The 23,618-nt window shown below is 35.4% G+C and overlaps 3 protein-coding genes across 3 annotated transcripts; all 3 read right to left on the bottom strand.

The window, feature by feature from the left end:
* Nucleotides 1-372: 372 nt before the first annotated feature.
* IAQ61_000310 (uncharacterized protein) lies at nucleotides 373-1,575 on the bottom strand (the record flags this gene model as incomplete). The annotated part of the gene is made up of 1 exon (XM_003835447.2): nucleotides 373-1,575. One exon carries the CDS (start codon nucleotides 1,573-1,575, stop codon nucleotides 373-375), a length of 1,203 nt encoding a protein of 400 aa, XP_003835495.2.
* Nucleotides 1,576-2,187: 612 nt separating this feature from the next.
* IAQ61_000309 (uncharacterized protein) lies at nucleotides 2,188-3,446 on the bottom strand (the record flags this gene model as incomplete). Its single annotated transcript, XM_003835446.2, has 2 exons — nucleotides 2,188-3,160; nucleotides 3,211-3,446. The coding sequence occupies 2 exons, from the start codon at nucleotides 3,444-3,446 to the stop codon at nucleotides 2,188-2,190; spliced, it is 1,209 nt and encodes a 402-aa protein (XP_003835494.2).
* A 1,168-nt stretch (nucleotides 3,447-4,614) lies between these two features.
* IAQ61_000308 (uncharacterized protein) lies at nucleotides 4,615-5,568 on the bottom strand (the record flags this gene model as incomplete). Its single annotated transcript, XM_003835445.2, has 1 exon — nucleotides 4,615-5,568. One exon carries the CDS (start codon nucleotides 5,566-5,568, stop codon nucleotides 4,615-4,617), a length of 954 nt encoding a protein of 317 aa, XP_003835493.2.
* Between the last annotated feature and the right edge of the window lie 18,050 nt (nucleotides 5,569-23,618).

Here is a 23,618-nt window from a genome sequence, read left to right as displayed (position 1 = left end):
TGTCTACATCGACGTTATCCGTGTTAGTATGTTTAAGCTAATACAATTGATCGTTCACGGACGGAAATGTATACGTATTACAAATTCGAATATACAGCTCATCTGCTTGACGTGCCTAGATCCATACGTACATACCGCTTTACCACATTCCACTAATAGCACTTTGATCTGAAATTTCTTCGATAATGAATCGACATCAATGACCCCACATCCAGGCCGAGCTGATTTACGTGAGCGTTAAGAATGTTCTGATATTATGTGTGTGCAAATGGTTAGATGATGCTATATCATGTCCAAAGGAGTAGTTTCTAAAATAGTGGGGTTAATACTGTAGAACAATGTAATTACCCAATTCCTACCAGCCGTTGTTCACTAATAACTCCGAGGTAGCTGAAGAACCTTCTCCCCAATGTAATTCAGAATCATCTCTCTGCTCACAGGCGCAATCCGGGGCACCAGACACTCTCGGAACCATCTCTCGACGTCGTATTCCTGAGCGTACCCCATCCCTCCATGCGCCAGTATGGCTCTCTCACAGGCAGTAAAGGCGGCCTCAGCAGCAAGATACTTTGCGCTGTTTGCCGCGACACCAATCGCATCTTGCCTGATCGTATCGTCGGTCTTGCTAGCATCATAGAGCCGTGCAGCATGGTAAGTCGCCAATTTTGCTGCCTCCAGGCGCATGTATGCGTCCGCCAGAGGATGTGCAACACCCTGATTCATGCCAATCGGTCGCTGGAAAACAACTCGCTCTCTTGCATAGCTACTTGCCTTTGCAAGGGCGGCGTACCCAAGCCCTAATGCCTCGCCTGCTAACAAACACCGCTCTGCATTCATGCCATGTAAGATAATCTTGAATCCTTCGCCTTCCTTCCCTACCAGACAGTCGGCCGGGACCTTGTAGTTGTCGAAGAACACTTCGTTAGCATCGACAGCTCGCCCGCCCATCTTCTTGATCCTGCGCATGTCGAGCCCCGGTGCTGATCTGTCGATCGGTATGCAGAACATACTCAATGCCTTTGATGGCGTTTCCGCTTCTTCCCGCGCAGCTGTCCGCGCGAGAAGAATCATCCTGTCTGCGACCTGCGCACATGTGATCCATATTTTCTGGCCCGTGACAGTGTAGGTTCCATCATCCAGCTTCTTCGCTTGTGTACTGAGTCTCAAGGTATCCAATCCAGCATTTGGCTCTGTCACCCCAAAGCAAGTCCTGATCTCGCCACTAATGATCTTTGGAATCGTCTCTTGCAACTGCTTCTCCGTGCCAAACTTGGCAAGCGGTTGTGTGGCATAGACGTTGGCGTGAATCGCTTGCGCTCCCGCCATTCCAGCGCCAGACTCTGCTATAGTTTGCATCATCATCGTTGCCTCGGAAATGCCTAGACCTGAGCCACCGAATGCTTCTGGCAATGCAATTCCAAGCCATCCATCCTTTGCGAGTGCTGCATGGAAATCCTTGGGATCTTTACCTTGCTCATCACGCTCTTGCCAGTATGTATTTGGAAATCTTGCGCATACTGCAGCAACGGCCTCTCTGACGGTTAACTGCGTTTCTGAGAAGCCGCTCGTTTCCATGATGCGTTGACGTGGAGAAGTCGAGAACGCACATATTTGAGGACGTTGTATCTGGAACCTCGTTGTCAGAAAGCGTCCTCTCCGGAAGAGCTGCGATATTAACGGAGCTGGCATAATAAGTAGCAGTATAATGTAGAAGAGTGCGCTCAATGGTTTGGCGCACCTGTGACGTTGTACAGCTGATTCCCATGTTTTCCCAATCGAATCTAGCACGCTGAACATGTAGCCGAACCTGTTGCAAGTAGCCGAGCCGAGCCACCATTAAACATCACAAAATCCAATGCGTTGCCCAAGGTTGAACAACATGCACGGGTGAGCGAGATACTAGGAGGCGATAATTCATGGATTTTTCTATCATGGAATAACACTGTGCGAGTACGGTAGCCACCGTCACTGGGCCCAAGCTGACGAAATCAACACCAGCCTTCTCCGGCACGTCGTGACGTATGTACTTCTTCGCAAATTAGGAGACCAATGCTCACCACCATTCGTAACAACAAAATTCCCCTGTCACTAATTGACCACTACCGTATAATACACCCTTCTGGTGTACCACGGCTGATCTTCAGGTCACGTCCTCACCAACAGCTCAGCCTGAGTCGCGCTGGCATGTCACCGGATGATGGCAACACCATTCTTCTCACAGCGGTTCTGAAACCTGCGCAACTCGTCGAGACCGTCCTCATCTTTCCTGTCCAGATGTGTTTGCACTGTGACGTCCCATTTATACCTGGCTTGGTGCTTTCCCGCAAGATCGAGCATGCAGTGCAGATTATGTGTACATTCTGAAGCGAGTGCATCGAAATCTGGCTCTGCGGTAGGAGAGTGGGTGCAGAGCCAGTCGAGGAGCTCACCATAGCGAGCGGCTGCCTGGGACTCCATGTTATACGGTAGCATCTCCCCAAACATGCTGCCGAGATGGATGCGCACGAACCTTACAGTGCGACCAGAGTTTCCAGATGGCACATCCGCCCAGAGCTTGCAGAACATCATCGATGCCTGGAGCAGATATCTGGTGAATTTCACTGGCACACCCCACTTGGCCGTGTCCTCCGGCACACGGAGGTGAACGCAGCGAAAGCGTGCCGCGTTCAGCCAGAATGCCGACTTTCGCTCGTTGGTCCGCAAAGAGTTGCCCGCAATTCGGAGGCTCCTGGACGAATGGGAACGCGACATGTATGGTACCATGGTCTCGTTCATATCTAGTAACAGCGCAGTGTTGTAGTAGACAACCCAGGATGCTTCCTCCCTCATCGCCTTCGACACTCGCAGCATGTTGAACCGCCCAGCATCCCTCTTCGCGACGATACCATGCTTGCGACATGCGTCTCGTATCTGCTCTGTTGTGTCAGGACCACAGCATGTCCTGACAGTGACAGGATTGTCACGCTGGCTACCGAAAGCAAGACCGAATATCATCTGTCGAACCTCCTGAGGTAAGATATCCATGGTACCGAAGCCACCTTGCCCTACGGTCCACGCAGGACTTTTCGCACCTGCTGGTGGAAAGTTGCCCTGTACGGCACGCGCTCTATACATCTGTCGAAGAGAGGGATATGGAGTGCTTGGAAGCATTGTGGGTGATCTTTGGAAATTAGCATGCTACAACCATTGATGTGTAGCGAGGCTACTTACCTGCTTGCTGAAGAAAAATTGGATGCCTGGCCACGTGGAACGAAGCGCCCATTTGCCTCTCTGAGCCGGGATGTAGATGGGCCCACTGTGAACGTTGGCGTACTTGGTTGACTGAGGAAGATCTCGTAGTCAGACACCGGGCTGTGAGATGTCGACAGCACATTCATGTCGGATGTATCGGAAACTGTTGGAGAGGCGCTTCTCGTCCTGATACTCAGATCGTGATGGTTCGTCATCATGCTCGGGTAGACAGTTGTATTAGTATCACCGGGTGATTGAAGGTATTGGCAATAAGAGACTGCTTTAAAAGGCTCTGCAGACGCAATAGCAAAGATTTGACCATTTTAGGAAATCAAAGCTTTTATATGTGCCTAAGTGCCTCTGCGTTCACATCCTTGGGGAATGTGGATACAAGTTCAAAGCTAGAGTCTCATGTTAGGCTTCCTTCACCATGAAATTTACCAGCGAAAATGTCGCCTTTCACTTTCATCTCATTGCGATTTCTACGCGTAGACTCTTGGCTTTTCTACTGTCGCTCACCGTACTCTAATTTTACTATTGCAGGTGCGTAGGAGGCTCAGCGGTGAGGATATGGGCTACCCCACTCGCTACTAATCCATCGACGATAAATTAAATATACCCACCTTTTCGCTTGCTGGCGCAGTGGGAGTAGACACTGTGGACTAACAGGCGTCCAAGAGCCAAGATATGCAAGTATGTAATGGATACCATAGTGTAAACATCTCAATCTGTTACAATCATTCCTGTGGCTAAAAATACATATTGGACGCTAGTGCAGGCTGCAACTCTGCCCATATTCGTTACATATAAACGAAAATGTTCGAGAGGCGAGACTGCGAACGGCTTGTTTGGATCTTTTATTCACGCTCGTGGTCACTTCGAGACATATTGCGATACTAGAAATGAGAATTCTCCTTGAACTTTTTATTAATTTAGCTTTTTTGGGCTATCTTAAATATAATATACTCATCCTTGCATTCACGTAGAGATTGTCGTAGGGATATCGGGCTGCATCATGTCGTTTGGCAGAAACAGAGCATCCGCGCCAAAGTGTCTGGCCATTGTCATATCTTTACATGTCAAAGCTTAGCGAGAAGTTTCGGGCCCACGAATTGAAATGTGCAGTATATTTTAGATGTGTATGGAATGAATGAATGTGATAGGTGCACCATACGTTGGGATCTTGTATTTCACCACATTTGGCTGTTAGAGCATCACTGACTGCTAGATGATTTCAGCGACAATGTTATCACGATCACAAGTTTCGAATATTTGTGACGATAAAATCAACTTTTCATTATTCATGGCCAAGGTCTATTTCGCAGAAAATAACAAATCCATGCTTGTACCAGCCTCTTCCATTCGCAAACTCTCCGGCTTCATCTATAGAATAGCTATCCTCCTGGACCGAGGAACCTGTGCCCTTGGGACGGTGATCTTAAGAACACCCTCCTTGAAGCTGGCGCTGACGTTATTGGCATCGATTCTTTCCGGGAAACGGAAGGTACGCTGGAAGGTACCATGGGCGCGTTCTTCTTGTTGCGCTTGGCGTGGTTGCACTGGTGCTTCTGGCTGTGGCTGAGGAACCACTGCAGTCTCGGTGGTAGTGCTCGGCTCGACAGCCTTCTCCTTGCCCTTGGGTTCTGCGGGCGTGGCAGATTTGGAAGCGCTTGATGATGAGGAGATGACAGATGAAGTCTCCGCACCTAGATCCTCGTAGTCGTCCTCGACAGTGGGCTGATATGACTTATGCGATTCGGTATCACTGTCAGACGCAACAGCCTGAACGCTGGCTGTCTCCGTCTTGTCGGCCTCTTCATTCTCGGGCTGCGATTGGGTTTGGACGTCTTCGAGGGCCGCAATAGCTACTGGTTCTGGCTGCTGCGTTTCTTCTGGTTGGGCCTTCTCTGATTGCCACTCCGTGTTGCCAGCGATCCTCAAAGTGTGCTCATCAGTCACTTCGATGTTGATATTGTCCTGAGTAAAACCCTGGATATCACCATCGACCTGCCAGCCCTGTTCAGTCTGGTTGACGGCGAACTTTGCGCGCAACGCTTGCTTCCTCTGTTGCTGCCTTTGACGGTGTGCTTCACGTTGCGCCTCAAGATGCGCTTCAAGCTGGGCTTGACGTTGAGCTTCTCGATCGATCTCGCCTAGCAACTCATCGACTTGGCTGAAGAAGTTGTTGAAAGAAGAGTACTGTGGGCGACGAGGCTGTGGTCGTAGACGTGAGACGCGGTAGTTGTACACTGGCTGTGATGACGGACCGCAGAAGCCAAATGGACCGCACGGTGCTGCCTGGTAGGCGGGTGCAAGGCGTGGAGTAAGCACAAACATGTTTGATGTAATGGGTGCTGTGTGTGTTGTAGCAAGGATGAAGTATAAAGATTTTGTTGAACCAGGTTTCAAGGCGGACGAGGCTCAAGTGCAGATGATCTAGTAGATCTGTAGATGTGGTGTTCTCTGAATTTGATGATGAGCAAGGGGAGAGCCACCAACGATCTTCTTATAGACATTTCAGACAACGCAGGCAGCAACTTGCTACGTATTTGCTGATGAGAAACCTAGATTCGTAATGTGGTTGAGAAAGTTCGTGATGATTGTTGATGTTTCGTGCGCTTTCTAGAAGCATGGGGAAGATGCTAGAACGTTCCACGTTGTGAGTGGCTCTGGACGGTATCGACCCCTTACATAAGCAATTCTGATTGGCTACTTGTTCGTGGACAGTTGACCACTTCGGGTATTGATGTTGACTCGGCACTCAGAGGAACACAACGGAGAAAACGAAGATTTTCTGGAAATGAATAGCTGATTTGTTTGAATTGACTTGCCTTTTTAAGTATGACCGCTATGTTAAAGTGAGATGTTCATGTAACTAAGAGGTTGGCCATAGTGAGTGATCATGACGAAGAAGTAGCAGAGAACCACTACAGTACAAAACCGGTTTACAGTAGCCATATTTATCTAAAGTAGACCACAAAGTAGTTTAAGTACAAGAAGTAAACCTAAATAGGGTTTACTATACTATATATTCTATAAAGGTAAACTACTTTTTAGTTTATATATTATTAGTATTATATATATTAACTTTAGCGTCTATTTAAACACAGTTTATATAATATACCTAATTATAGGTTATATAGTAGATAGATATATAGCACCTAGAGGGAAAATTTAGTATAGATAGAGGGCACGTAGTAGGTATAATTTAGTAGGGTTACTATGCGGGAAGTAGTACTAGTAGATACCTAGGCGGTATAGGCGTGTAGCATACTGCTACCTAGGTACGCTGCAATAATAACTAAGAGACTAGGTAGTATACCTAGTATATAAAATTACAATCTAAACTATCCTATAATAATAGGTTAGTAAGTTCTATAAAGGCGCCTATTATAATAACACTCCTATATTATAGTATAGTAGTATTACTAAAGATTATACTCTATATTATAAATATTCTAGGGCAAGTTAGTTACTTACACTATATATATTACAGGTTTCTTTAGTAGTATATTAGTTTAAAGTTAGGCATGTATATATATTATTATATATACTATATTATATATAGTAGTAAAGGTATAGCATAATATAGTAAGCTTATATAGTATAGGATATATAGTAATATTATATTATATTATTTATATATACTAATATTATATATATATATTATTTAACTTATATAGTTAGGACCCTCTTATATTATAATTATCTATAAACCTAAACGCTATTATTACTATTACTATTATTTAGCTCTCCTATACTACTACTATCTATATAAGGGGCATCTGTAATAGATACTCTAGTTTATATTAGAGACTACTATAATTTTAGGCCTTACACTCTAGAAGTATTTCTCTTATTACTATTACCTTTAGCCTTAGCTTTAGTTATATAGTTACGCCTAGCCTTTATATTCCTAACGCGTGTATTCTTGTAAGTCTATATTAGTAGAGTAGAATCTAAAGTCTCTATTAGAGAGTCTATAATAGTATAAGGTTAGCGTTGTTATATATCTAGTAGTGTATTATAGTTATCTTCTATAGGCGTGTTTTTATAAGTATCTAGAGTAGAATTATTTAGTTAGGCTAGTATACTATATAAATAGGTTTGCTTTTATAGTCTTATATCTAGCTATACTAGTACTTGTTATAATCTAACACTGCTAGCTAGGGGCACACTAACTATTAGGTTAGGATACTAACCTCTAAAAACGCTACTATTACTGTCCTAGGCACCCTAGTCTTTAAAGCTAGTAATACTACTAGTATATTTAGTTTAGGGTAGATGTTATCTTTATATATATTTAATAGGATAGGGTAATACTAGCTTACTTATAGCCTATAATAAGTCTTAGTTTAAATATTAGGGAGCGTTACTATAGAATCCTAACTAGGCTACTACATAGTTGTAGTATATACCTAAACTACTATAAATAAAGTTAGATATTAGCTGCTAGTATCTATATAGACCTCTGCATATAATAGACCTCCCTAGGCTAGGGCCTTATAGGACAGCAAACGTTTAAGTAATTAGGGTAGTAATACTATTACCTAGCATAGCATAATTATATATAATAGCTCCTTTATAATAGTAAGATTAGTGTATTTAAAGAGGTAGATAATATACTTGCGTTTTAGTTTAGAGTATTAGTTCTTATTCCTATATATCTAGGTCTACTATATAAGCTATTTTAATACCTATACTCTATTAAAATATCTAAAAAATAGATACTTAGTAAGGACAGTGTCCTATATATTAGTCTACTTAGAGTTAGAAATATAGCTAAATAGTTAGTCTTAGATTATATTAAAGTATATATCTATAGCCTTATAGATATACTTATTAAGGTTATTGTGGAAATTTGGATCACTAAGGTTAGGAATGATTTAGGAGATAGATTATTGGATTGTATCTACTACGATCGTACTTATATATATAGAGCTTCAGCTACCCTTACTAGAAGGTGAATAATTAGTAAACCTTCCTTACTAGAGCTCCTACTTTTTATTAGGCACTTAGTAGTAAGCTAGTAGTTAATTAGATAGTAGGTTATACAGGGGTATTAATTAGGATTAATTAGGATTAATTAGGATTAAGATACTCTGTAATCTAGTTAATATCCCTCCTGTAACACACCCCCTAGGTATAGGTAGATCTTTTATTATTATAGTTATACTTATAGTTAGTAGGTAGTGTAGCTAATTAGAGCGTTATATATCTAAAGGGTTAAATTAGCTTACCCTTTAGATACTAACTAGCGCACCTTCCTTATTTAGCCTACGCTTGCGCGCGTAGATATTATCTAGATAAAGCTCTATAACTCTATCTACCTAACTATAATCTTTACTATAGCTTAAGTTATAAGATTATCTAACCCTAAAGATCTAAACTATACCTATATCCCTACTAACCTATCTTAGTTAAAGTTAAAACCTACTACTTATACTTACTCTACCTACGCTGCCCTTATTACCTCCTGCGTAGCTAAAGCTATAGTTACTAAAGCTACTACTACTAAAGAAGAGCGTGCTGCTACTAAGTATAAGGCTATTATAGAGTGTGTAGTAGCTAAGTATATAGCTACTACTACTATAGCTAAGATTGCAAAGCTAAGATAAGGCGCTCCTACTCTAGCTCCTACTACTCTAGCTCTAACTCTAGCTCCTGCTCCCCCCTAGACCCTGCCTAAGGCCCCCGCTCCTGCGCCTACTCCCTCTCTAGCTCCTAAGGAGACCCTAAGATCCTCCTACTATAAAGAGCCTAGTATTTATTGTGCTAAAACTTATCTAAATTATCTACGCTTAGCGCTCTTTAATAAGTCTAATAGCAAGTGCTATAACTCTTCTAGTAGGGGGACTTAGTGCTAGTAGTGCTCCTCTAGGTATAGCTATATCCTAATATATATAATCTATATAAGAATTTTTCCTTTATAATACTTTTAGTAAGATCTTATACTAATAAACTAATAGCCCTAAGCTTACCTAATACTCTACGCTATCCTTCCTAGTAAGGAAGTAGGTAGGTAAGAGCTAAGACCTTCTTAAGGATAAGAAGTAAAGGGTCTTAGTACTTCTTAAGGAGAGCAAGGCTAAACAGCAGGAGCTAGTAAAAGCTACTACTACTACTGCTAAGCTTGCGCGCAAGGCTACTTCTATAGCTAAGGGCGCCTAGAGCTCCTTATTAGAAGATAAGGACTCTAGCTCCTCTAAGGTTCCCCCTATAGATCCTAGGATAGGGCAACCTAAGTAGCCCCCTATAGACTCTAAGGCACGCTTTACACGCGTAATAGAGCTTCTTAGGGAAGCTACCTAGTTAATAATAAAGAGGTAGGCTATAGTTAGTTATTTTTATATTATATTAATAGATCTTATATACTACCTTACTTTAATTAATACTATATAATATATACTCTACTATTATATAACTTTAGGTGCTCCCTAAACCTTATAAATTATTATATAGTTAGGTTTTTAGTAAGCCTATTAGCTAGTATATTGCTAGTAGGTAGGTAGGTAATATAGAAAGATCCCTTTGTATACTCTTACCTAAGCTATATGTTTTAAATATCTATATAGCGTAGCTTAGTAGTAATCCTTTTATTATTACCTACTACTAACCTAATAGTTTATTAATTATTATAATTAATTATCTAGGTAGTATCTAAAGTAAGGTGTATTTTAGTTAAAAAGCGTTTTAACGCTATTGCTTCTTTGCTTACTTACTTAAGCGCAAGGAGCTCTGCCTTAGTAGTTAAAGTAGTAATAGTTAATTATTAAGCTGCCTTCTAAATAATAGGTCCTCTAAAGAGCGTAATTAGGTATCTATATAATAATTGCTAAGTATTAATATTATTAGCAAATAACGCATTACTACATATTATAAGCTTATTAGGATCCCTATTCCTATATTAGATTAATTAGTATTAAGTTTAGTATAGATAGATAATTACTTAATTAACCGCATTAAAGTATTATTTAGATAGGTTAGTAAGGTATTAGGAGAGCTAGGAGGCTGTATAGGTAATATTAGGGCGCACTATAATTAAGGTGTAAAGGATTAATCTAACGCGCTCCTAATAGTCCTTAATCTCCTTTTTAGTAGCTTCTCTAGTGCTCTTTTTAATATCTTTACTTAATAGTAGTATAGCAGGGAATTTTCCTATCTCTACTAGATTAAATTTCTTTATAATCTTGTTAATGTATTTATTATAAATAAGCGTTATTATCTATCTCTTTCTATCCTAGATTACTCTTACCCCTAGAAACTAGCTTACAGGTCCCTTCTCTTCTATAGTATATCTTTGCTTTAGAGCTTAGATAACTTTATAAGCTTAGCTTGCGTAGTTTTAGTAATAGAGCGATAGGATATTATCTATATAGAATATTAATAAGATACTACAATCTCTATTAAAGAATAGGCATAGCTCCTCTTTAGAAGTAATAAGCTTATTTTCTTAGAGTGTAGTTAAGAGCTTATTATACTATAATAATAGTAAGTCTTTTAATCTATATAGAGCTTGTTTAAGCTTAATATACTTCCTAGGTATTTAATATCCTTTAGGTAGCTCGTAGATAACTATAGGGTGTTAATCCCTTAAGGCGTTAAGGAAAGCTCTAACAACATTATATTAATATATCTTAAGGTTAAACTTAGCTCTAATAGCTATTATAGTCCTAAAGGTTTAAGCTACTAGAGTAGCTACGTAGGTTAAATAAATTAAGTTAGTGAGCTATAGATCTCCTCTTATTACTATCCTTGCTTTGCACTTAATTAGGTAACTATCCTAATTAAGCTTATATGTAAATACCTATTTAAGTAGGAGTAGACGCTCTCCTTTAGTTAGCCTATTAATCTCCTCCTAGGTACTAGCTTTTAGTAGAGTATTAATTTCTTTATATGCTGCGTCTCTAAATTACTATCCTATTTAGTAGTTATAGAGATCCTTCTATTATTTTAGCTCTTTTTGTAGAGCGTCCTAGTACATATTCCTTTTAGGGTTTTTAGGAGATTTGCTCCCTATTGCTACTATAATTATAGCGTGGATTATAGCGTTTAGTTTAGGATATACTAAAAGATTATGCAAGGGATTTCTAATTAGATCTATATCTAATAGATCTATTACTATGTATATCCCTGCACCTATAAAGCCTCCTAGTGGTTTATTAGGGTCCTGTCCCTAAGCTTACTTACTAACACGCGTTAGTAGTAGTCCTTTAACTTATAGTTTTCTACTTTTTCTAGGAGCTCTAGGTGCCGCTTATAAGGGATCTGCAGGAGATATAGAATCTAGTCCTAAAGTAGGTAGGTAGGAGCTCTGCTTACTACCCCTATAAGAGCTAGATAGGGTACCCTTACCTATCTCTATGCTCTTATAGAGTAACCTACTAATAGCACTCTCCCCTCTAGGTCTTTCCTAGGAGCTACCTATCGTGGCGTTAAAGTAAGTTAGATTACTACTATCTTAGGTAGTAAGACCCTAATCTATAACTTGTATAGATCCTTTATCTCCTATACTAAAGTTTAGTTCTAGTGTTAGTTTAGGAGTTTAGAGCCCTATTAGCTTAGGGGACTTTATATAGATCCTTTATGCTAAGCTAGCTGTGCTTAGTACCTACGCTAGAGGTGTCTACTTAGGGGGTTGTGAATTACTAGGCTAGCTAGCCTAATTATCTACCTCCTCTAGCTCTACCCTACCCCCTAGCTCCTACGCTAGGTTTAGTCCTCCTTGCTTACTAGACTCCTTATATTACTCTACTGCAATACAAAGCTAATTAAAGATATTAAGCTCTTTATATACTTCTCCTATATTATAGATCTTATCTTTACTAATAATATTAACTATCTTTTAAGCCTCTAACTATTAAAGCTGCTCTAGATCTTTCTCTTTATAGAAAAGATCCTTATTAAAGGTAACGTTCTGCGTTGTAATAATTTAATTAAGTAAGGGGATCTATATCCTATATATATTAGATGCTCTATATCCTACTAGATATCTAATATAACCCTAAGGGTTTACCTTAAAAACCCTCTTATAACGCCTAGCTGCTTAATCTTTATTAAGGGGGTAAGCTTAACAGCTATAGGCGTATATTCCGCTCTAATTAGGGCGGAGATTAGTAGTTACCTCCCTTATCTGCTCTAGTTGCTACCACCTAAAGTATCTAGTAAACTAACAATCTAGCACTTTGTTAGGTAATATTATATTGTAAGCATAGGACAGGCTTATATTATAGAGCTAAGTCGCTGCTTTAATAATTTTAGGCCAGAGCTTTATTAGTAGGTTAGCACTAATCCTTATTTTAATTAATTTTGTTATAATCTCCTACCCTACTCTTTTTACTCCTCTATTAGGTTTATAGGTATATACAGGTAAGCTCTTAATTTTAATACTATTATTAGCTGCCTAGATCTAAAAGCGAGATTTACTATGCTAAGGGAGTGTTATAATATTGTTGTCTTGTATAATCTTAACTATACTAAGCTTGTATTAGTTAAGTATTAAGCTCTTAAAATTTTTGAACACCCGTATAATCTTATTAAGGTTTTTAGCTTGCAGTAGATAGGTATAAAGCTTTCCTAAGTAGTCGCACTTTAATACTAAGATCTATTGCTTGTAAGCTATACCTATTAGCATGTTAAATAGATCCTATAATACCTAGTAGTATAGACGTGGTAATCTTTCCCTTAGTTATCTTAATATAACCTATTAGGCATGTGTAATAGCGCAGTGCTCGCATTTGCTCCTAGGAGTTCCTTTAATCCTAACGTTTATTACTAACTTAACTAGAGCTTTAAGCGCCTTAGGTCCTAAATAGCCTAATTATTAGTGCTAAAGCTCCTTACTATTGTGTCTTAGGTAAGTTATCTAGGATTGTTAGGGTTGTTTAGGCACTATACTTTAGATTATTTAATAAGGGGTAGAGGGCTTATATTCTAGGAAAGTTAAGTTAAACTTGCGCAGTAACTTGGCTAATATAATGCTCTTTTCTAATAATCTAAACTATAAGGTGGTATCTAGCCTAAGGAACTAAACTCCTACTTTAAGCAATTAAGCTTCTAATATAATATTTACATAAAAACCTTCTACTAATACTACGTTAGTGAGCACTAAATCTTCTGTTTTTGGACCTCTTAGTCTATTAAGAGCATTAGGGATTACTCTAGTCCCTCTGCCTAAGATTAGAAAAGCTTAAGTTCCTGCTTTAACTGTCTTATATTTAACTAATCTAAATAAGCTTTCTTCTAGGTAGCTTATATTATTAACTAGGTGCACTGCACCCCTATTGTTAAAGATAGTGCTCTTTAATAGAGCGTAAGCTTTAAAGTCTATAGTTAAATAGATCCTGTTTGTTTTCTCCGCTATTAATATAGGGTTGATTAGTGCTGCCTGGATACTGCCTAGATAGGTAATCGCGTTTTCTTTTGCCTTACCACTATAATCTTAATTAATAGGATAGGACTTAATTAGAGTTTTTCTTAACTCTTTAAATTTTAGATTCCTATTAATCTTTTTCTTAATCTCTAATTATTAAGTAGTAGTAAGCTTGTTACCTGTATTAATCTAAGCTTTAATAACGTTTTTGCATTTAGGAGGTTTCTATAGGTAAGATCTACTGCATAGATATAAAGACTCCTTCTTAGGTTAGTTAGAAGGTAGAGCTCCTATTATTGCAAACACTCTAGGACCCTTAGAGCTTAATCTTATGTTGTTCTCTTAGAGCAGTAATAAATAGATCTTAGCAACCTATAGGAGGTTATAAGTTAGCTCTCCTATTACTAACTTTTTAATAATCCTTTAAAACATAGTTTAACCCTAATCTAGTAAGATCCTAGTAGATAGAGCTTTAAGATAATCCTATACTATAAGCTATCCTTTAATATTAGGAACGTTATATACCTTAGCTTGCGCATATAGGATTGTCTACTCCTTCTGCTAGTAATTAGCGTCTTAGCTACTTATTCTTGCCTTAGCAAGATAAGCTTTATACTGCGATCTTGCTAGTGTTACAGCGCTTAAGTTAGTTAGCGCTAGGTTATTACAGAGCACTTAGATAAGTGCTTAGAGGGTTACTCTTCCTTAATTAATAAGCTCTATATAGGCTAGGGTAAGGATCCCTTAATCTACTATATTATTAACCTATATAAAGAGGTTCTAGATTACTAATAACTTTAATGCCTAATCTAATAAGCAGGCTTAGTACTAAGCTATTTAGAGCTTGTACTGCTCGCTTATTATATTAGATAGCGCGATATCTATTAGCATATTAGGCTTAATAGGTTTATTTTCAAAGTGGTTTTTAGTATCTAGAGCCTTAGGGTCTACCTCTACCTAGATCCCTTTAGTTAGGGCATGGTATCTAAATTAAATGTACCAGGTAGGCTAGTTAGTTAATCTAGTAAGTAGGATATCCCCCTTTAGGATTTAGTTGCTTATAGTAGAAGAGTAATAAGTAAGCTTCTACTTAAGAAATAGTATAAAGAGTAAAGCTTGCTAGCTTAGTATCTAAGTTAAATAATACGCTTAAATAGATAGGACGATCTTTAATAAGGTAAAGCGCGAACTAGGCTTATAACTATAGAAATTTAGATTACTAAGGTTAGGAATAATTTAGGAGATAGATTATTAGATTATATCTACTACGATCGTACTTATATATATAGAGCTTTAGCTACCCTTACTAGAAGGTGAATAATTAGTAAACCTTCCTTACTAGAGCTCCTGCTTTTTGTTAGGCACTTGGCAGTAAGCTGGCAGTTAATCAGATAGTGGGTCATACAGGGGTATTGATCGGGATTGATCGGGATTGATTGGGATCAAGATGCTCCGTGATCCAGTTGATATCCCTCCTGCAACAGTTATTAATGCCCTTCTTACTAACTATAAACGTGTAAATCTATAGGGCAAACACTTTAGGCGTATATATTGCTACCTACACTATAATTAGATTATTGCTTGCTAATTTTAGCTATAGGTAGATACTATACAGTTCTAGTATTTTGTATAAATAGGATCTTAAATCCTAAATTAACTACAGGACAGTATTAGGAACAAAGGCAGCGTTTATAGTAGATAAGGTTATAAGTAAAGCTAATATATTATAAATATATTATTATAGATAGAAAGGGTATATTATTATATATAACTTGTACACTTGTTATATTATAACGCGCACTAGTGTTATTACTATTACTTATAACATATTATCTTTAGCTATATCTTTATACTAATATACTTCTATAATATAGTTATTAAATAATAAGTTATTGTACTATAGTTATACTATATTAGTATAATAGAAGTGTAGAGAGGGTATGCTAACGTGTTGCATTATGTACGTGTGCAAGGGGTTAAGAATTAATTTAGAGTATACTAGATTATTATTATATAGATTTATATATATTACTATAATTATAGTATTATTACTTATTATAACTAACGCTAATAAGTTATATTAGCTTACGCAGATTTATGCTATATCCTTTTATTTACCTACTCCTCTGTGTACTAGAGTATAATAGTCGCATTAATAAAGTAAGATATAAATATCTAGGAATACACTATTACTAACCTATATTAGCTACACGTAGTTTACGTTTACTAAAACGCAGTTATTATATAACCTAGATTAGTATACAAGTTATGCTAGACTAGGAATTAACGTGGATTAACACAGCAACTATAACACTATTTAAGAGGATAGTATTGCAAGTTGCTAAATTTAGGGGTAATAACCTATCTACTATACTATAGTATTCTAAAAGTAGGGTAATCTATCCTTTAGATACCCTATTAACTATACGTTACACATTAATATATTTTCCTAGGCTAGGTATAGAACTAATATATATTAGCTTAGGATAGAAAATAGGGCTATTATATATATTAGTTAACTACTACAAGATATAGTAGTCCCTACTATAGAAAGCCTAGTTATAGAAGAAGAGGCTCTTTGTCTTTAATAGTACGCTGTTAAAGTTAAGATTATCTTTGTAGAAGCTTTTATTTAATTTAGTGTTAATAAACTTATAATAGATACGTTATATATAAGCGTAACGCAATAGGACGTGTTAAATAAGTATATTATATAATTAAAGAATTACTCCTTCCTATATAAATAAATCTAGTAGTAACTAGATAACCTATATAAGAAGAAATAGATTACCCTCCTATATAGTATCCTATAGAGAACTGCGTATCTATTATAATATAGCAAGTTTGTATCTTAGATAGTATATCTTATAGTATAAAGCCCTTTAATAGTAGATAGTAATAAGCTAACTATACTATTAATAGGCTATCTTACCTAGACTATACTAGTTAGACTAGCTTTCTTTTATATAGAATAGTAGCAATATAGTCTTATAGTAGCCTAGAAACCTTTCTTAGAATATCCTTAGTCTATAAGGCTAACTAAGGCACAAGGAGGAGAAACTAATACTAAGCAAGGATTTAAGTAGAGTAGATTGTCTAGGAGTAGCCTAAGCTAGTCCTACCTCTATTAGAAAGAGGTTAAAAGAGTCTCTATAACGCTTAAAAAGGCCACTATAAATAGTGTCTAACGCCCCTAATTTGCTAGCTTATACTTATCTATAGTAAGAAACCCCTTTAATTATATCTCTATTATAAAGTCTTAAGAGATAGCTAGGTAAAGAGAACCTCTACTACTAGCAAGTAAATATTACTAAATACTCTAAAGGAAAGAAAGACTGTAAGTAATTAAGAATATAAGGTTGTCCCTTAATACTATAAAGAGATTAAGTTTAGGTAGTCTAGGCCCTACTACGCCTGTAATAGTCTAATCCGCACTAAGTAATACTAAAGATAGGTAGATAACCTATAGTTAGCAGACCTAAATAATTAGTCCTGCAGTCTAGGACTGCTACTAAAGAGAGGCTGCTCTACTTTAACTCTAACTAACTCTGCCTGCTAGTTATAAGTATAACTAGCGCACTAGTATAATTAACTATTCTTTAATATACCTACCTATATACTTATAATTATAAACTACTGCGCCCTTAATAAACTAAAAGACTATATACTACTACTACTAACACTACCTATTAGCCTTATTAAGGACAGGTATAACTCCTTAGCTCCTATAGGGGTATAACACTAGCGCTAGTTATACTATTATTTAGAAGCCTAAAGGTTGTAATCCTTAGCCTTACTACAGCAGCAACTACTAACTACTAGTCCTAATTCTAGCTAAGATTACTAATTTAAAATCTATTAAATAACTAGTTAAGTAAAGTGTTAAGTTTAGCTTAGGTCTAACTATCCTCTACAGAGACTATAGATCCTTAGGAAGTATAGGTATGTACTAACCTACTACTTATCTATTATATAAACTACAGGCTCTAGGAGCTTATTAGATAGTGCTAAGTGTAACTACTACTAACTATAACAACTCTTATTATAGCGTTTGTTAACTTAGAGGTGCTACCTATCTTAATAATATTAATAGAATAATAATATAGAGAAGGTACTACCTTATTACCTTAAGCGTAAGCACTTAATAGGGACGTCTCCTTAAGCAACATAAAGATAGAGAGACGCGTGTATTACTATAACTACTTATTAGGTAGACCTAAGCTAGTTTTAATAACTAGTACTACACCTAGTATAGTGTCCTTACGCTACTATAACCTAGCTAGTATCTAGTATATCTTAATCCCTTTAATACTAACTAACTTAATAAAATAATATTAAGGGAATGCTATAGGGACAAGAATAGCTAGTACAAAACTGTAGATATATTATTAGATAGGTAACTATCTATCTACTAAAGATAAAGTTAATAGTATTAGGAGCGCTAGGTAGACTTGCAAGTTATTAATATATTAAAGTCTATAGTAGGATTAATTACTTATCTAAAGATATAACTACTATAGCCTTTAACAGAGTTACACTAATTAATAACGTAGTTAGACTGCAAGTTTATCTAAACTAGGTATTTTAGCACTCTATTAAGTAGCTTTTATAGCACTCTAGTAAGCGGCTCTAGATTTACGCCTACGTGGGTAACGTACCTAATATATAAATTAGTAATCTATCTACTTATATTTAAATAAGGTAAGACTTAGTTCTACTAAGATAAGCAAAAACTATAGGACTGCGCAGATAACAAGCAGCTTAATTTAGCGTAATTAAGGAGCGGCTTTAGATTTGCGCCTACGCAGGCAACGTACCTAACTATAACTTAGTAAATTATCTATTTACTTTTAAATAAGGGAGACTTAGTTTTAGTAATATAGATAGTGTATATAGTTCTGCGTAGTTAATAAGCAACTTAATTTAGCGTAATTAAGGAGTAGCTTTATATATGCGCCTGCGTAGGCAACATACCTATATATAAGTAAGTAAACTATCTATTTATATTTAAATAAGGGAGACTTAGTTCTATTAAGAATTTAGAGACTTTAGGACTACGTAGCTAATAAGTAACTTTAATTAGCGTAGTTAATAAGTGGCTTTATATGTGCGCCTACGCAGGTAGCGTACCTAACTATAATTTAGTAAACTATCTATTTACTTTTAAAAGAGGGAGACTTAGTTCTATTAGAGTTTTAGTAACTTTAGGACTACGTAGCTAATAAGCAACTTTAATTAGCGTAGTTAATAAGCAGCTTTAACGTAAGAGGGGAAGAAGAAGCTATATAAAGAAGGTAATAGGAGGGATTAATAAAGTAGATAAGGGGATAGGGGTGTTAAGGTTATAGAGGGATACGCTAAGTCGCTACTTAATAGTAGAGTTTAATAAGGTAGATTATATAGTAAAGGTAAAGTAAGCTCCCTAACTACTATAATATTACTATAGCACGTAGGATTAGACTTAGAGGTTTTTAAATTAGATATATATTAGTATTAATATTATAGTACTATTTATATAGATAATATACTATCTAAGTTACTCTAGCCTATCCTTATAAATATAATCTTAGTAAATATAACTCTAGGATCTAATTAGGTTAAGGAAAGAGCTATTCTAAACTAATTAATTTAATATTATAGGTTCTATAATATAGCTATAACACTCTTTGTAATCTAATAGGATATATAATAGATGTAGACTAGTATACTTCTCTACACTATTTTTAAGGTAATAGTCCTAAGTATTTAAGTTAATAATCTATTAAAGTTAATTATCTATCCTAGAACTAATATATTTTAACGTAAAATCTCCTAAGTAGAATAGAATATAGGCGCGGAGTATAGTGTTACGCTATACTCTTAAATAGTTATTAGTCTTCTAAGCAATTGTATATCTACACACTTAAATATCCTGTTATAGAAGTCTAATAGCAATAACAAGGTTAGAGGTTTAGTTATTACAAGATAGTTACAGAAAGTTGCTATAGCACAGTTTGTCTTGTTAGAAGAGTTAGCTTATAAGCTTAGCGAGTTTCCTTAATTAGGTATAGTTTAGATAGTTATTCTAGTAGTCTTAACTGTCGCGATCGCAGTTATATACTATATCTTTAATAGTATTATTTTAAGTAGTAGGTAAGATTAGGTCTAACTTATAGTAAGATAAACTATATCTAGTACGTCTGCTTATAGTAGAATGTATAGATATATAAAGTAGAATACCTATATAGTATAAAAGAAGATAACACAAAGTCTACTTTCTATACTAATGTATTTATTATAGTAACTATAATAAATATAAAACTTTATAACTCTACTAATACGTATATAGCTTACTAATATTTATATTATCTAGTATAGCAAAATAGTAAGTTTACGCTACTAAGCTATTATACTAGAAGACTAGCATAATCGTATTATAGCTTATTAAAGGAATACACTATAGTTTAGATTAGACACTACTATCTATATTTATATATCTACTATCTATATCCCTAAGTGCTATATTAATATAGAAACTGTTATAGATAGTACGTAGCAGGTAATCGCTACCCCTTACCTATAAATATCTAGTTAATAGAACAAGTTCTAGTATTATTATTATCTTACTCTACACTAAGGTGCACGCTATAAGGTAAATTAAAAGTAGTATATATAATACTAGCAAAGGTGCTATAAATAAAATATTCCCTTTACTACTACTAAAGATGCCGCTATACTACAGACTACTAGCCGCCCTACTAGTTAACTATTACACCTTAATAATATATAAGGAGTACTTAATATTAATTCTTCCTATAATTCTACTAGTAATTCTGCTAGCAATAGTATAGACCTAATAGATAACTATAATAATAATATACAACTTATAGATAAGGACAAAGAGGTTCTATACCTAGAGGACTTTTTAGGGGATATATAATAGCAAATAGGACATACACTATATTATAAGCAAATAGAGCGTGTTTAATAACTTTACACTACCTCTCTTAATATATACACTATATTTATAGGTACTCTATATAAGAAGTTCTAAAAGATATAATAAACTTTAAAGAAATGCTATAATATTAATATTAGTAATACTATCTACTAGGGGCAGCATACACTATATACCTTATTCTAGGATACTATAACTCCTCTATCTATTAATTGTTATGCTAATAGGTGCGTAGCCTTTACTAGCGACCTTAATACTGCTTATACGTGCCTATCCTATAGTAGAGCTTAGTATAATAAGAAAGGCAAATTAAAATATTAATAGTAATATATCCCTATACTTCTATAACTGCGTATCTAGTATAATAATAGTTATTAGTTATAATAATTAAAAGCGTATTAGATAACTTTTAACCTTACTAGCAAACGTACTTCGCACTAAGACGTGTATAACAGGGACTAGTTTTAAGAATATAGTAGGAAAGGATACTTCTAAGACCCTAGGGATCTAGCTTTATAACTTATATTAGACGCAGTAGGTATAGTAAAGAACCCTAAGAAATAATAAAGTATTATACTAGTAGTGCTATATATCTTAAACCTTTACCTATCTATTTAGGATCAAGACTATAATACACTTGTTACTACTATTATACCTAGTACTTTTAATAAAAAATTTACAGACACTTAGCTATACCTAATAGTAGAGGAATTACACTAACTTATAGTTAGAGTTTATATATATAACGTAGACACTTAGGAAGAATTTATCCTTTATACCTACCTTATACTAATAACTAGAGATAGGCTAGCTATAGTAGAGATTATAGGAATAAAACAGCCTAGTATATTAAAAAGGAGTTACCGCCTATACCTATATAAAGGAACTAAGGGGAGAACTAGTAAATACTCTTTCCTAAATAGAGATACCCTTTGCCTAGTTATATATAATAATTTAGCTACTACTATTAAAGATATATATAAATAATAGACTAATATGCTAGCCTCTAGATATACTACCTTATACTAAGATACTAGTATTAACTACTACTCTATTCTATTAGACCTCCCTACTATACACTTTCCTTATAGCTTTCCTATTAATATTATACATGTAATATCCTATAATATACCTAAAGCCTTATTCTAACTCTAGAAAGGGGATAAATTTAACAACAAGACTATACTATAGCTTATTACTAACGCTAATTAGGCTTTAATTAATAAAGGTCTTTATAAGTCCTATTCCTTAGTACTAACCTAAGTTAGCACTACCCTATAAAGCACTATAATATACAAGATATAGACTTTGTTTAAATAGTAGACTTTTATACTTACTTATAGAGCGCTAGCTATACAGGTCTATTTTTAGAAGGAATATACTAATAACTTCCTACGCTACTATAAACTACTCTTCTATATAAGCTAGAGGGAGTTTACTATTAACTAGATTAATAAGTTAGAACTATTAGTAGAGAATTTTATTTGCTAGTACAAGTTACTCTACTACTATAGTAAAGTAGACTAGTTACTATCTTACTCTATTTAGATCTATTACCTACTCTACCTTATATCTAATACTAGGGATTTTAGACTACCTATATACTATACCTAATAGTCTTTAGAGAGACTTATTAGTTATATTAAGAAGATAGTAACTTCTTCTTCCTAGAAGTATATTAGTTTAGAGTAGAATATACTAGTATATAAGCGTATTATCTATACGTAATAGCTTAGGCTTAGTATAGAGTATAATATTAATAAAAATATAATTATAACTTAGCTATAAGAGTACTATCTAAAATCTAAGTCTTATAGTAGTATAGATACGCACTAGGGATATATCCTAGATAACACTTATACTACAATTGCAACTATAGTATATACTATATAGACACGCGCCTAGGATATAGTTATATATAACTATTATATACTCCTAAATAGGTATACTATTAGGGTTTTAGGGAATTATAAAGATAGTAACTACCCCTAGAGCACTATATTTATTATATATTACGCTGCTAGAAATAATTATAATAACTATATTTAGCTCTCCTTTAGGATAGTAATATACCTATTTTAAGATCTAGCTAATAACTCTAAATAGGCAGGAGTACTTTAATAGCAATAGATATAACCTGCTACTACTATAGGCTAACTAGCCTAACCTTAGAGGATAATAGAAGATAATAATAGTATTAAATAGATTTAAATAATAATAATTATTAACCTTATAGGAGTAGCTATAGTTTACTATAGACATAGCGCTTAACTTTAACCTAGTAATAAGCTATATATTATTAATAAACGCAGATAGTCTAAGACTAACTACCTATAGTTAAGTAAGATAATAGGTCTATATCTAGCTTTATAGTACTAGGCTCTTTATACTAACACTATTACTATATAATATACTAGTATTTATTAGGTAAGTATATTATCTATATATTACGCTAGACTATTATTAGACGTACTAACTTACACTAATTACTACGCAGTTATACTACTTGTATACCTATTTAATTTATATTATACCGCAGTTTTCTAAAAATAAGTAAGGTACATAGTAGACAGCCTTATAATTACGCAGGTATAGGCTAATAATTAGGCGGTTTTAGGCCTGTTAATTAGGTGGGTATAGGCTGTTAATTAGGCAGGTTAGGCCTAGGGACAGGATAGGCAACAACGTACTAGTAGTTTATATAAGGATACTAAAAAAAATCTAATACTATTATTACTATACCTAACACTTATATTTTATCTTTTATAAACTACTTTATATACTTTACTAATAGGTCTATTATAAACCACTTTATTTACTCTACTAATAGGTCTATAGTAAACTATACTATATTTATACTACAAAAAAGTAAACCACTACTTTAAACCTATTTACAGGTATACACGAGGTCAGTTTACACCTATATAGTAAACCCCTAGCGTACCATTCTACAGTAAACAATTTTTTACCGTAGTGAACATAGCATCGCGGGTAGATATACTCTGATCAGTCATCCTCACCCTCTCCATCTGCAACGCCGGTAATTCACAGCCGTGTGCCTGGTAATTAAACCGGCCA

Source organism: Plenodomus lingam (assembly GCF_022343315.1).
Source record: "Plenodomus lingam strain CAN1 chromosome Unknown contig_1, whole genome shotgun sequence".
NCBI classification, from domain to species: Eukaryota; Fungi; Ascomycota; class Dothideomycetes; order Pleosporales; family Leptosphaeriaceae; genus Plenodomus; species Plenodomus lingam.
The sequence above is the reverse complement of the archived record's forward strand: the minus strand, read 5'-3'. Positions and strand labels throughout refer to the sequence as shown.